Genomic DNA, 14,232 nt, shown 5'->3' with positions numbered 1-14,232 from the left:
TGATGCTGCTGAATAAACTAACCTGGTTATTAAAGAAGGTTTCTATTCTGAAAATTTAACTTTGCTTTACCATCGCTAAACGTCTTTCTTTTCCGTCTTCTTTGGACATGGACTGACGGACAGATTCCACCTGAGAGCAGCTCGTCGAAATGTGACGGACGAGTCTCAGAAAAACTCTGTTCTATAAATTCATCAGGCTGAATTTCTCCATGTTTCATCCTTATTTGAGGACCAGAGGAAGTGAAAACAGACTGAAGGCACAGTGACAGGTCTGCACACAGGCTGTGAGTCACACACACACACACACACACACACACACACACACACACACCTCAGACTGTGTGTATACTTTTATTGGTGGAGTACAAGGTGATACAAAGCAAATATTCACGGTTTACAAAGAAACATCGGAGGCGACAGTCTGTTCATAAAGTATTTAAATCCATTAAACAAGAACATTCTTCATCCTCATCTTCATCATAACAAAGTCGTAACAGCTAAATCAGGAAGTGACATGAAACACACACACACACACGCACGCACGCACACACACGCACACTAACAGCCCTGTGTAAGAAGCATGAAATACAAAAAGCTGTAGAAAAATACTCTTAAAAAACCAAACACACAAAACAACAACAACCACCTGGAATGTTCTGCTAGACGTTAGCATGGAGGGGACACTGGGCAACCCGCTGGGCAACCCGCTGGGCAACTCGCTGGGCAACCCGCTGGGCAATTCTGGGTTAGAAACACGTTGCCCTCATAAATGCAAAGGTGTGTTAAATTGGCTGCACGTGGTTTTCTTTCCTCGTGACACCTGCCCACGTCCTGACAAAGACTCACCTTCATTAGATTATGAGTCAGTTCACAGAGAACCAAATCTTAACGTGAAGCGACCAGAACAACTGACGAGATTCAAACTTCGTTTTCTCCACAAAGTCTGACTGAAAGATGTTGAGAGACACCAAAAATGATATAAAAGCGGTCTACAGTCAGTGGAGTTAGAGTCTGGACGGACTCATTGAAAAACGCTAAGCTAACGTTTAGCTACCTTCAGCAGTCAGCTGATACACGTTTATCCCTTACGTCAGCGCTAATTTGACATTTTCTGAGTTAGCTGAGCCTGCTGGTTCTAGCAAGTTAAAACTACTGTTAAAATGGCACAATTGGATCCACATGACTCAGATATACATAGCTAAAGCTACTGCAGCTTACTGCTAACATTTGCTAACTTTATGAAAACACAATTGTCTAAAGTGGAAATATGCTACATTTGTGCTTCACATTCTAGCTGGCGCTAATGTGGCAGTTCAGTATTTGTGTTAGTGAGTCTGGTAGCTAAATGGCTAGGTAACAGCTAGGTAACAGCTAGGTAACCGCTGGGTAACAGCTGGGAAGCTAAAATGGCCTCTTCTAAAACTACACAAACTGACCAAGTTGCTTGTAACTTAATAGCTAAAGCTGCACAGTTAGCATTTGCTAACATCATGGATCAAACACTAATCAGTTCTATTGGCATTAGCGTGATATGCTAGTTCACAACACGTTTCTAATATTTTTTGCACTTTATTTTGACTTGAGAGTTAAAGTTCAGAAGTGAAATCCAACATGTTTGATTTGTGATGGAGTTTTAAATGTGACTTTCTGGTTGAAGTACGGACTGTGTGAATTATTCTACTGTAGTTTTTCCGTGTAATAATATTGTATTTTAAGTTAAGATAAAAGAAAACAGACTGCGTTTTGTCTTCTCATAGAAGACGATGTAAATGATTCACGCTGTGCGAACAAAGCTCTGTGATAAATGTCGTCCATCAAAGTTGCCCACATAAATTGCCAGTGTGCTTCGAAGCAAAAAGAATCCTTTGTCTCTCTCTCTCACACACACACACACACACACACACACACACAGTACGACATCGTACAGGTAACAAGGTTTTTTTTTTACTGCTAAGTTTAAGTACAGGCACTATAGAGTGAAGCATTGTGGGAGTTTGTTTTAGCTAGCAGCTTTGAGAAATTCAGTGCTGAACACCTGAACGTTGTGACGATGTTTCCATGATCATTAAAAATGTTAATCAATCAATGCAGAAGGTAGGACGACGTTTCGGAAAGAGTGTGTGTGTAACTGGAGAGTTTACGTCCAGCACGCACACACAGAAAGCCAACTGTCTGAAAGGTGAAGAACAACAGGAAGTAGAATTCTCTGGCTGGCTCGTGTTTCCTCTGCGGCCACTTCACACACTTCAGCGTGACTGTGCGGGACACCGTGAGTACAAAGACAATCCGTCTCCGCCGTCCTGATGACCCACCGGAGGTCTGTGGCGAGCGTTCTGGATCTTCTTCTTGGTTTGCCATGGTCGGCACGTTTCTGGGTGGCTACCTTTGGGCAGTGGGTGTGTCGCCCCCAGCCAATAACAGAGCTCAGGGGTGGGTGGGGGGAGGGTGGGGGGGGGCGTGTGCTTCTGGTGGCGTCGCGCCGGGGAGGAGGGGCCGAGTTTGAAGGTTGTGCAGCATTTCCTGCACAGCGTAGCTTTAACGTGTCTGAGGCTGTGGCACTCTGAGGACTTCTGTGAGTCCGACTGAACGACCGGATTCTTTTCTGGATTCTTTTCTGGATCTTACATGAATCATTTCTGCACAATCATCTTCTGTCTGAAAACTTTTGACACTGTAAATAACCTAAAATCTAAACTGGAGGAATTCAACCCAAATAAATTCAGACTTTAATATTTAGCGCCACAAATACAAATGTGGCATTTAAATTTGAGCATGAAGTTTTGTGTCGTGGTCAAACCTCACAGCGAAGTTAGAAATAAGGTCTGACGGCCAACAAAGAACCGTCGAGTGCTAGAAATCATTGAGCCGATGTTAATTGATGAGTGTGACGTCTACTTGACAGCGACAGCTCAACTAGCTAACTAGTTAGCATCTGTAATACACGTTAGCACTGCTGCTCATACAGCAGTTAGCATCTGAAGGCTATCAGTCTAGATATAGGCACAGGTAGAGGAACTGAAGGCGTGTGTGTGTGTGTGTGTGTGTGTGTGTGTGAGATCGACAGTGACATCACTTCCTCCTGGAATGCTGAAGACCGGAAGCAGCGAGCTCGGGGTGTTGAGTGTGTGTGTGTCAGTCGGTCAGGTACGTGTGGATGTAGATCTGCTGCTGGATCCAGGGCGTGAAGTGCGTCACGTTGCTGTACACTCCGGGTCCGAGCACCTTACTGAAGCACACGCTGCCCCACGACGTCAGGCCGAACAGCGTCCAGCGACCGCCGTCCTGCTCACACACCAACGGGCCGCCGCTGTCGCCCTGAGAACACACGCACACACACACACACACACACACACACACACACGCAAGCTGTTATTACACAAGCACTGATGGAAAACTACACGTTCCTGTGGAAAATAAGTTTAGTTCACAGCAGAAACATGAACACGTTCCTCCAGCATCTCACATCCTCTTCTTCTAACCAACTGATTGAATCAAGAGCAGCGTCGACCAGCTGTGAGTGCAGATGTTACCATGCAGGAGTCGACGGTTCCAGCATCATAACCAGCGCAAAGCATCCTGGGAGTGATGGTCTTCATGTCGAAGTAAGACTGACACTGAGACAGCGAGATGATCCGAACCTCCCCTTCCTGCAGCTTAAAGGGCACTGGACACACGCGCACACACACACACACACACACACACACACACACACACACACACACACACACCTTCTTAAAGAACAAACCAAACGATAAGAACATTTAATGAATGAAGCTCCATGTGGAGCAGGAGTTGCTAACAGGAGCTGCTAACAGCTAATTCACTCTGTTAATGGAGACACTTTGACTCACTGCCTCCACTGCAACTTTACACTTCCTGTTTACATCACCCAGGGAATGATGGGAGCTGCAGTCCCAAACCTGAGCTGAAGAGGAGGCGTCTGTGTCGTCTGTTTGCTCAGACATTGGATTTAATTTGTGTCTTTTTTTTCACTGCTACTCCACTTTGAAAACAAACTGAACTTAGTGTGTGTGTGTGCGTGCGTGCGTGCGTGCGTGCGTGCGTGCGTGCGTGCGTGCGTGCGTGCGCGTGCTCACTCCTGTTGCCCATGTGACCCCAGCCTGTGATGTAACAGTAGGAGTCCGGCGAGGGAAGCTGTCCGAGCTCAGGCAGACACACCGGCCTGACGAACTCCGTCTCCTCGATCTGAAAAGGCGACCACACGTCTGATCAATACCGTCCCGTTAATGCTGATCATCAATGCCCCGTGTGTGTCTCTGACCTCAGAGTCCAGCTGCACCACGCTGATGTCATAGTCGACCACCGCCCGGTTGTAGCGCGGGTGTACGACGATGGAGCGCACCCCGCGGCTCTGGCTGTGGAGGCCCGGATGGTCCAGGTTGTTGAGGCCCAGCACCACCTTCCACAGCTCGGCGCTCTCTCTCCTGGTGCACACGCACACGGACCGTCAGCGCTCGCTAACACTGGCGTTAAAGTCACAGTCTGCGTGTCTGTCCGTCTTACCCCTCGAAGCAGTGAGCGACCGTCAGAGCCCACCTCCGCGCGATGAGGACGCAGCCGCAGACGTGACCGCTCTGACCGCTCTGCAGCGAGCACTGCCACGGCCACGCCCCCTGCCGCGACACCCGGCCTCCCAGGATCCTCTTCTTCCTGTGAGGGTGGAGGCCCACAGCCGGGCGCAGCCCACACTCTGACAGAGAGAGAGGAGTCTCAGTCCGTCTGTGTCCACAGATATCGTGTTTAAAATCACCGATCGATGCTTCACACGTCAATAAAAACCTCAACAACACCTGACAAGTATAACTAATGGGTGCTGTCCGCAGTGTCCACGGTCAAGTGTCTCTGAGGAACAGAGACGTAAATCAAAGTGATTTCTGAGACTTTGGCTCCACCTGGTGGACGGAGGCAGAATGACAGGATGGAGGCATGAAGACAGCTTCTGTTTCTACACGAATCAATGAATCAATAAAACCAAGATTTTCAGCTTCACGTGAAATGACTGTGAGCCCAGACCACACGTCAGAAGAAGAAGAAGAAGAAGAAGAAGAAGAAGAAGAAGAAGAAGAAGAAATGTTTACCTTCTCTGGCACAAAGAACCGACACTCTCCTCCTGGAATGACACGCATGACTGCAGAGAGACAGACAGACAGACAGACAGACAGACAGACAGACTTGAATACTGCCACCTGAGGATCCTGCCTGTGTATAAATACACACTTCACTTCATGTCTGAACACAGCAGTGTTTGGTGTCTGGGGGTGGACCGGGGTTAGGGTCTGTCCAGCTTGTCTCGGTCTCCAGGACCAGTTCTCGTCCTGTCCTGTTACCTTCTCTTCTCCAGCCGCGCCTGCAGAGCGGATCCGTTCCTCAGGTTCCACTCCGGATGGACGTGTAACCAACGGCGACGGCCCGGGACTCCGGGCTGGTCAGCTACCATGGAAACGGAGGAGGGAACTCTGCAGAGAAGCAAACACATGGTAGTTCATCTGAGTGTGTGCGTGTGTGTGCGTGTCTGTGTGTGTGTGTGTGTGTTACTAACCTTACCCTAGTCCCAGCTGGTTGCAGGTCAATTTGCTCAGATCCTGGTTCCACTCGTCTGCACAGACCTGATACTCTGCTGCTGTCCTGAACACCGTGAGGACGGAGCCCGATCGATCGGACAGAGACACTGCAGAGAGAGAAGATCAATACAGAACCCGATCGAGACCCTGGCACACACCGCTGCACATTCTGGCTGTTTGAAGGTTCAGACATCGTTCAGTTGTGATGGTGAAGGTTCGGGTAAGAGGCCGGGGTGTGTGTGCGTGCGTGCCTGTGTGTGTGTGTGTGTGTGTGCGTGTGTGCGTGCGTGTGTGTGCATGCGTGCCTGTGTGTGTGTGTGTGTGTGCGTGCGTGCCTGTGTGTGTGTGTGTGTGTGTGCGTGTGTGCGTGCGTGTGTGTGCATGCGTGCCTGTGTGTGCGTGCGTGCGTGTGTGTGTGTGTGTGCATGCCTGTGTGTGTGTGTGTGTGTGTGTGTGTGTGTGTGCGTGCGTGCCTGTGTGTGTGTGTGTGTGTGTGTGTGTGTGTGTGTGTGCATGCGTGCCTGTGTGTGTGCGTGCCTGTGTGTGTGTGTGTGTGTGTGTGTGTGTGTGTGTGCGTGCCTGTGTTGGTGTGTGTGTGTGTGTGCGTGCGTGTGTGTGCGTGCGTGCCTGTGTGTGTGCGTGCGTGTGCGTGCGTGCCTGTGTGTGTGCGTGCGTGTGCGTGCGTGCGTGTGCGTGCGTGTCTGTGTGTGCGTGTGTGTGCGTGCCTGTGTGTGTGCCTGTGTGTGTGCGTGCGTGTGTGCGTGTGTGCATGCGTGCCTGTGTGTGTGCGTGTGTGTGTGTGCGTGCGTGTCTGTGTGTGCGTGTGTGTGCGTGCCTGTGTGTGTGCGTGCGTGTGTGTGCGTGTGTGTCTGTGTGTGCGTGTGTGTGCGTGCCTGTGTGTGTGCGTGTGTGTGTGTGCGTGCGTGTCTGTGTGTGCGTGTGTGTGCGTGCCTGTGTGTGCGTGTGTGTGTGTGTGTGTGTGCGTGTGTGCGTGCGTGCATGCGTGCCTGTGTGTGTGTGTGTGCGTGCCTGTGTGTGCGTGCGTGTGTGTGCGTGTGTGTCTGTGTGTGCGTGTGTGTGCGTGCCTGTGTGTGTGCGTGTGTGTGTGTGCGTGCGTGTCTGTGTGTGCGTGTGTGTGTGTGTGTGTGTGCGTGTGTGCGTGCGTGCATGCGTGCCTGTGTGTGTGTGTGTGCGTGCCTGTGTGTGTGTGTGTGTGTGTGTGTGTGTGTGTGTGTGCGTCGTACCACAGTTCCACTCGTCGGAGCTGTCTGAGCAGTGCTTCCGTCCGTCACACCACAGCGTCCGGTGGACACACTGGTGGTTGTTGCAGGACAGCTCGTTATCCCTGCAGGACGCTGAGGACACAACAAACATCATCAATAAGTCAATCAACAGGCTGATCACCACTGACAGAATGACACTCTGACACTGAGCATGAGGAGACTCACAGCAGTTGGCCTCGTCCACCATCAGGGGGCAGTCTGGGAAGCCATCGCAGATCATGCTGGCTTTGATACACACCTTACTGCCAGGACACTCCCACAGAGCGCGCTCAGAGCAGCCTGAGGGACACACAGCGAGTCAGAGCGTGGACCTGAACCATGAGGGCCACAGCAAGAACCACAGGTACTCTCAGTTTGCAGTACTAGTAGTGCTACTGCTACTGCTACTGCTACTGCTACTGCTACTGGTACTGCTGCTGCTGCTTAGGCCGCACTCTTACAATTACAATGAGTCATCTGGCAGACGCTTTTATCCAAAGCGACGTACATATGAGATTTCATACAACACACGGTTCTAGACGGGAGAGAACAACAAGAATAAGTGCTCCAACGCAACTTTCTGGTCCAACTGGACATAGAGCATAGAGTTGATAGATTTTTTTTTTTTAATGAAAGAACAAGGTGTTCAGTGAAGAGTTTGGTCTTTAGTCTTTTCCTAAAGATCCAGAAGGACTCTGCAGAACGGATGGAGTTTGGTTACTCGTTCCACCACCGAGGAACCACAGAAGAAGAGAGTCTAGCTAGAGACTTAGAGCCTTTGGGAGCTGGCAGCACCAGGCGCCGTTCCTGGGCAGGGGGTTCAGGTGGGTCGGAGCGGTTTTGGTGTCAGTTTTGCATCAACGACTGATACTTGATGCAGGAGCAGCTGGGAGCCAGTGGAGGGACATGTGCTCTTTGGGCTGGTTAAAGACCAGGCGAGCCGCCGCCTTCTGGATCATCTGATCTGACATCTCTTATTTTGAAATGTGGGCGTCTCACCGCAGTTGTCCTCGTCGCTGTGGTCGTCGCAGTCCAAGTGTCCGTCACAGCGTTTGGTTGCCAGGACGCAGCGACCGGACCGACACTTGAAGTGGCTGGGGGAGCACTCTGTCGTCAAGGCGACCACCAAAAACAACGACAACAACAACAGGAAACACATGAAAATACGACAGGAAATCATTTCAAAGGTTAATATGAGGGGCGGCGGATAGTCCGGTCCATGGTGAGGACAAGCGGACACACGGAGAGTACCGTCCACTCCGGCCTCCGGCAGCAGGCAGGTGGTGTTTCCGCCCTCCTCTGGAAACTGACTGCAGTCAGAGTCCTCAGGCCACTGCAATCCCACAATGCCGAGCACCGACTCGCACTTCCCCTTTGCAGTACGACACAACGACCTGCAGGACAGAGAGACATAAGGACAGAGGACAAGAGAGACGGAGACAGAGAGAGAGAGGCAGTCAGTGACCAGACAAACGAAGCACCGGACACTTCAAAGTGACCCGCTGAACTGACGCAAACTAACAGAGAACAGAAGTCGAGGTTCGGCTCAGATCCAGGTTTCAGAGCCACAGCAGAAAAAAAAACAATTGTATGTATGTATGTTACCCACAATCCTCTCTGCTGCTGTCGTAGCTGCCCAAGAAGCTGAGCTGTTACCAGCCTGCTGTGCTAACCTCAGCATGTTGCTAACAGACGCTAAGAGGATGAGCTACGTCATCGCTAATGGTAGCACTAGCTAGCTTGGTTGGCAAGCTGCGTCCGGTCACACTGACTGTGCTTTTAACTGGGATGCTAATGCTGGAAACAACGTGGAAGATTGTTTTTGAGTGAAACTGAACATTTTTTTAGACAAACAAAACTTTCAAGAACTGAAAGAACTGAAAAGACGAAACCACATGTGGCCAAAAAAAAGAGCCAAAAACGTGTTGGCGGATATTTAACCGCACACAGTGCCATGGATCCTGAGTGACAGGTCGCATGGTGGCCACGCCCTGAAGCACACCCCTTTCAGGTCTAAGCAAGACCATCAGTTACAGTTAGCAGACGAGCGGATTCATTTTCCCTTCGGCTTCCACACAGACGGACCACGACGCCCCAAAGAGCAGCTGAGGCTCTGCAGACTGACACTGACTGACACACTGACAGACCGGCCGGGTGCTGACCTGCAGGGCGGGACCCTCTGCAGGGTGACCGGGTCGCACTTGGGCACCAGCAGCGTGCAGGCGTAGAACATGAGGTACTGGTAGCAGCCGGTCTGGACCAGGGCCGGGAACAGGGAGGACTCCCAGGACACGGAGCTCTCCCTCTGGGACAGGTGGCCCAGGTAGTTGGGGTAGCTGGTCAGGTTGTAGGGCAGGTTCATGCACAGCTCCAGGCTGATGGGCTCACAGCGGGCTGAGGCAGAGAGGCAGAGTATGAACACATGAACGTCACCCTGTCACCAACCAACAGAGCCCGAACTCACGTTCTGCACTGAAGTACAGGCATGAGGTACTTGGTTTTACTCGAGTATTTGCTGCTTCATATTTCTGCTGACTGACGTTGGAGCTGAAGTACTTTTAGTCTCTGAATCCCAGAAGTTAAAAATACTTCGAACATAAACCAGCTCGCCTCGACGCTCAGGTCTACGACGCTGGATTTCTTTTAGTTTTTCTCCTTCGTGTGAGTTTAACTACGCCGCTCTGAAACCAGAGCATCAGTGATACTAATGCAGTACTTTAACGGACGGGATGCAGTAAATGTACTGTGAAAGGGGACGTTCTGTATAATGAGTACTTTTACTTTCACTGCTTGGTTTCATTGTTCTGATAACATGTTTGCTTAACTTCTTTGTGGTATTTAGTGGTGGAAGGTGTACTGAAATGTTTTACTTCAAAAGCAGCAATACCAAATTATAAAAGTACTCCACTACAAGTAAAAGTTCTGCATTAAAAATACATTAGTGTAAGTACAAAATTATTGGATGCAAAATCTTCTTAAAGCATTAGAAGCACTAAATACCATGACTGAATATTAGTACTGAGAAAACAACATAAGTACTACAGTGAGTACTTGTTGAGACAAATTGAGAAATTTGTCAGACTTTACTGTGATTTTACAGGTGAGAAGTTAAAGTACAATAAGTACCTGTGGTGAAGTAAACAGGAGTAGAAATATTCAAGTAAAGTACAAGTACCACAGACACACATTTGGGTGCAGTACAGAGTGAAGTACTGCAGAGCCTCCACTCACTGCAGCTGCTGCTGTTGGCTCGGGGGTCGCAGGGGGTGCCGCCCCCCCCACACGCCGATGGACAGGAAGTGGAGATGCAGCTGGACTGACCGGGGACACACACACTCTGAGCTGGAAAACACACACACACACACACACAGACATGGTCAGAGTGGGAGCAGCGGGTGGATGAAGAGATGTGAGACAGGTGTGAGGCGGACAGGTGTCTCACTCTGCTCTCTGCTGCAGTGCTCCTCATCGCTGCCGTCCTTACAGTCGTCCTCTCCATCGCAACGAAACGCCGACGGGACACACTGACCGTTCCTGCACTCCAACAGACCCTGACTCTTACAGGCTGCGCGCACACACACACACACACACACAGAGCTCAGTGTCAGTGTTCAGAAAGCAGATGAAGCCTCCAGCATGAATCAGCATGAATCAGCATGAATCAGCTGTTTTCACTCTCCGTCATGTTTCCCTCAGAGGAGGAACCTCAAGGTGGATCATTGAGGATCCCTCCTCCTCCTCAGTCTGTGGGGCCTGAAGTGGGCTCAGAGCGGCAGCCTCATCCCCGTCCTCCAGTCACCTGCTGGCCCTCATGTTTCCAGGTGTTTGTAAGGTTGTATCGTGACAAATGTTTAGCGTAAGCAAACTACAAACATGACAGAAGAGTTGGTTCAGGGCAGAGAGCTAACAGAGCTAAGAGGTTAGCTCGCAGACTTGAGCTCATTAGCTTGCGGCCTTTAGCTTGCAGACTTCAGCTTGTTAGCTCGCAGACGTTAGCTTGTAGACTTTAGCTCATTAGCTCGCAGCCCTTAGCTCATTAGCTGGCAGGCATTAGCTTGTTAGCTCGCAGACTTCAGACTCTGTCTCAACTCACAGCAGTTGAGCTCGTCGCTCTTGTCCAGACAGTCGTGGTCTCCGTCACACAGCCAGTCTGTGGACACGCAGCGTCCATCACCACAGCGATGTTCACGAGCCGGATCGCACACTGACAACACACAGAGCCAGAGCAGGTGTTTAAAGGGACAGAGCAGGTGTTTAAAGGGACAGAGCAGGTGAACACATGAATGTGAGGCTGCTGTGGAATCAGCCTGTCAGTGGAACATTAATGTGAAGGAGCTGCTCACCAAAATAAAAGCTCCCTCATTTACAGACACATGAGACTCACCACATGATACTGTGTGTGTGTGTGTGTGTGTGTGTGTGTGTGTGTGTGTGTGTGTGTGTGCGTGTGTGTGTGTGTGTGTGCTGGCAAACAGACAGGTGGTGGACTCCCTCACTCACACTCTCTCTGTCTCATTCCACAGTTGATCCTGAGCTGCCAAACTGCATCACTATAGGTGTGTGTTGTGTGTGTCTTCCTGTGTGTGTCTTCCTGTGCGTTTGTGCTCCAGTGTGTGTGTTTGTGTGTGTTCCTGTGTGTGTCTTCCTGTGTGTTTGTGCTCCCGTGTGTGTGTTTGTGTGTCTTCCTGTGTGTGTCTTCCTGTGCGTTTGTGCTCCCGTGTGTGTGTGTGTTCCTGAGTGTGTGTTCTCTCTCACCACAGTTGAGCTCATCACTCAGGTCTCCACAGTCGTCATAACCATCACACACCAGAGTGGGCGAGAGACACCGACCAGTGCTGCATCGAAACTTTCCATCTGTGCACACTGGAGAGAGAGAGAGAGAGAGAGAGAGATCATTGTTATTGTTGTTGTGATTGTTGTTGTTGTGATTGTTGTTGTGGTTGTTGTAGTTGTGATTGTTGTTGTTGTGGTTGTTGTGATTGTTGTTGTTGTGATTGTTGTTGTTGTTGTGATTGTTGTAGTTGTTGTGATTGTTGTAGTTGTGATTGTTGTTGTGGTTGTTGTAGTTGTGATTGTTGTTGTTGTTGTGGTTGTTGTGATTGTTGTTGTTGTTGTGATTGTTGTTGTTGTTGTTGTGATTGTTGTAGTTGTGATTGTTGTTGTTGTGGTTGTTATTGTGGTTGTTGTGATTGTTGTGGTTGTTGTTGTTGTTGTTGTGGTTGTTGTAGTTGTGATTGTTGTTGTTGTGGTTGTTATTGTGATTGTTGTTGTTGTTGTGATTGTTGTTGTTGTTGTTGTGATTGTTGTGGTTGTTGTTGTGGTTATTGTTGTTGTTGTGATTGTTGTTGTTGTTGTTGTTGTTGTGGTTGTTGTTGTTGTGGTTATTGTTGTTGTGATTGTTGTTGTTGTTGTGGTTGTTGTTGTTGTAGTTGTGGTTGTAGTTGTTGTGGTTGTTGTTGTTGTGATTGTTGTGGTTGTTGTGATTGTTGTTGTTGTGATTGTTGTTGTTGTTGTTGTTGTGGTTGTGATTGTTGTTGTTGTGGTTGTTGTGATTGTTGTTGTTGTTGTGATTGTTGTAGTTGTTGTGATTGTTGTAGTTGTGATTGTTGTTGTTGTGATTGTTGTTGTGGTTGTTGTAGTTGTGATTGTTGTTGTTGTTGTGGTTGTTGTGATTGTTGTTGTTGTTGTGATTGTTGTTGTTGTTGTGATTGTTGTAGTTGTGATTGTTGTTGTTGTGGTTGTTATTGTGGTTGTTGTGATTGTTGTGGTTGTTGTTGTTGTTGTTGTGGTTGTTGTAGTTGTGATTGTTGTTGTTGTGGTTGTTATTGTGATTGTTGTTGTTGTTGTGATTGTTGTTGTTGTTGTTGTGATTGTTGTGGTTGTTGTTGTGGTTGTTGTTGTGGTTATTGTTGTTGTTGTGATTGTTGTTGTTGTTGTGGTTGTTGTTGTTGTTGTTGTGGTTGTTGTTGTGGTTATTGTAGTTGTGATTGTTGTTGTTGTTGTGGTTGTTGTTGTTGTAGTTGTGGTTGTAGTTGTTGTGGTTGTTGTTGTTGTTGTGATTGTTGTGGTTGTTGTGATTGTTGTTGTTGTTGTTGTTGTTGTTGTTGTGGTTGTTGTTGTGGGGTTAGGGTTGTCTGAATGTGTTCTTTTTTAAATGTCTCTTTCTCATGTTGTCTCATTTCATTTCTCTTCTTTCTTATTCTGTCTTTTCTGATTTTCTTTGCCTTCCTCACTTCGACTCTTCTTCTCTTTCTCAGTTTTGACACTTGTGTTTTCTGTTTTTTATTTTTGTCTTCTTTTCTTCTTTTATCGTCTTTTCTCTTGAACTACGCTTGTCTCTTTTTCTAATTTGGGTCTTTCGTCTTCCTCGTGTCACCTCGTCCTCCAGTTGTCTTGTTGTCGTTCTGCCTCATTCAGTGTTTCCATCCTTTTGTTAGAGGTCAGACAGAGGACGAGGGACGTAAACAGACAAAGACAAACGTCTCTACATTCCAGTGGTCTCAGCCTATAGTCTCCTTACATCGCCATGACAACCACCTCTCTGTCACAGACAAACAGTTCTGGAACATCACTGTCATCCAATCAATGACCAGCAAACACATCACCACGACAACGGGCTGAAAACTCCCTCTGCTATTTACACACACAAAGCAGTGTGTGTGTGTGTGTGTGTGTGTGTGTGTGTGTGTGTGTGTGTGTGTGCATGTGTGTGTGCATGTGTGTGTGTGCGTGTGTGTGTGTGTGCGTGTCTCACCGCAGTGTGTCTCGTCACTCCAGTCGTCACAGTCATTGTATCCGTTACACACCAGTTTCTGAGGGACACAGATCCCTGTCGCACACAGGAAGTGGTCCTTCCCTCCACACACAGCTGTCAGCCAATGAGAGAGGGCAGAGCAGTGATGTCACAGAACATCTGATCAGTTTAGAGGTTAAAACACCAACATGTGTGTGCGTGTCACTCACAGGGCTTCCCTTTGATCTGTCGCGGTGTGTAACAGGCCAAAGGGGCGGGGCCTGCTGTGGCCATGGACGACGATGACGACGATGATGACGATGATGGCGGCGGCGACACAGCAGAGCTGATGTTGCTGAACTGCGAGCAACGCAGGAAGTCTGGCCAGGAGGCGTTGAACATCTGGAGGACGGGCTCGCAGCCTTCCCTCGCCGCCTCGCAGAACGAAGCGCAGGGCAGCACAACCCTCCTGAGGGCACACACACACACAGCGCACGCACACACACACACACGCACATAGTCTGAACCGCTGACATTGGTGGAGCATCAGATTACTGTTCGACAATCATTTGTAACCATTTTAAAGTCGCTCATCGCATAATAATACTTTGATGGCCTACGTTTCCCAGAATGCTTTGCACCAGGTGACAATGTC

The 14,232-nt window shown here is 49.0% G+C and overlaps 1 protein-coding gene across 1 annotated transcript in view; it reads right to left on the bottom strand.

The window, feature by feature from the left end:
• Positions 1-316: 316 nt before the first annotated feature.
• corin (corin, serine peptidase) overlaps positions 317-14,232 on the bottom strand; it is a 20,973-nt gene continuing 7,057 nt past the window's right edge. Inside the window, exons 6-24 of the mRNA XM_076725458.1 lie at positions 13,808-14,046; positions 13,599-13,712; positions 11,600-11,707; positions 10,938-11,048; positions 10,287-10,409; positions 10,076-10,186; positions 9,007-9,238; positions 8,096-8,238; positions 7,844-7,951; positions 7,031-7,144; positions 6,827-6,937; positions 5,566-5,689; positions 5,349-5,477; positions 5,100-5,149; positions 4,525-4,711; positions 4,283-4,445; positions 4,098-4,206; positions 3,531-3,664; positions 317-3,315 (exon numbers count right to left, since the gene is read on the bottom strand). Of these exons, the coding sequence (XP_076581573.1) occupies positions 3,133-3,315; positions 3,531-3,664; positions 4,098-4,206; positions 4,283-4,445; positions 4,525-4,711; positions 5,100-5,149; positions 5,349-5,477; positions 5,566-5,689; positions 6,827-6,937; positions 7,031-7,144; positions 7,844-7,951; positions 8,096-8,238; positions 9,007-9,238; positions 10,076-10,186; positions 10,287-10,409; positions 10,938-11,048; positions 11,600-11,707; positions 13,599-13,712; positions 13,808-14,046 (2,593 nt within the window). The 3' untranslated portion in view covers positions 317-3,132. The remainder of the gene's footprint in view (positions 3,316-3,530; positions 3,665-4,097; positions 4,207-4,282; positions 4,446-4,524; positions 4,712-5,099; positions 5,150-5,348; positions 5,478-5,565; positions 5,690-6,826; positions 6,938-7,030; positions 7,145-7,843; positions 7,952-8,095; positions 8,239-9,006; positions 9,239-10,075; positions 10,187-10,286; positions 10,410-10,937; positions 11,049-11,599; positions 11,708-13,598; positions 13,713-13,807; positions 14,047-14,232) is intronic.

Source organism: Chaetodon auriga, chromosome 24 (genome assembly GCF_051107435.1).
Source record: "Chaetodon auriga isolate fChaAug3 chromosome 24, fChaAug3.hap1, whole genome shotgun sequence".
NCBI lineage: Eukaryota > Metazoa > Chordata > Actinopteri > Chaetodontiformes > Chaetodontidae > Chaetodon > Chaetodon auriga.
Note: the sequence above shows the minus strand (reverse complement) of the source record. Positions and strands in the feature narration are given on the sequence as shown.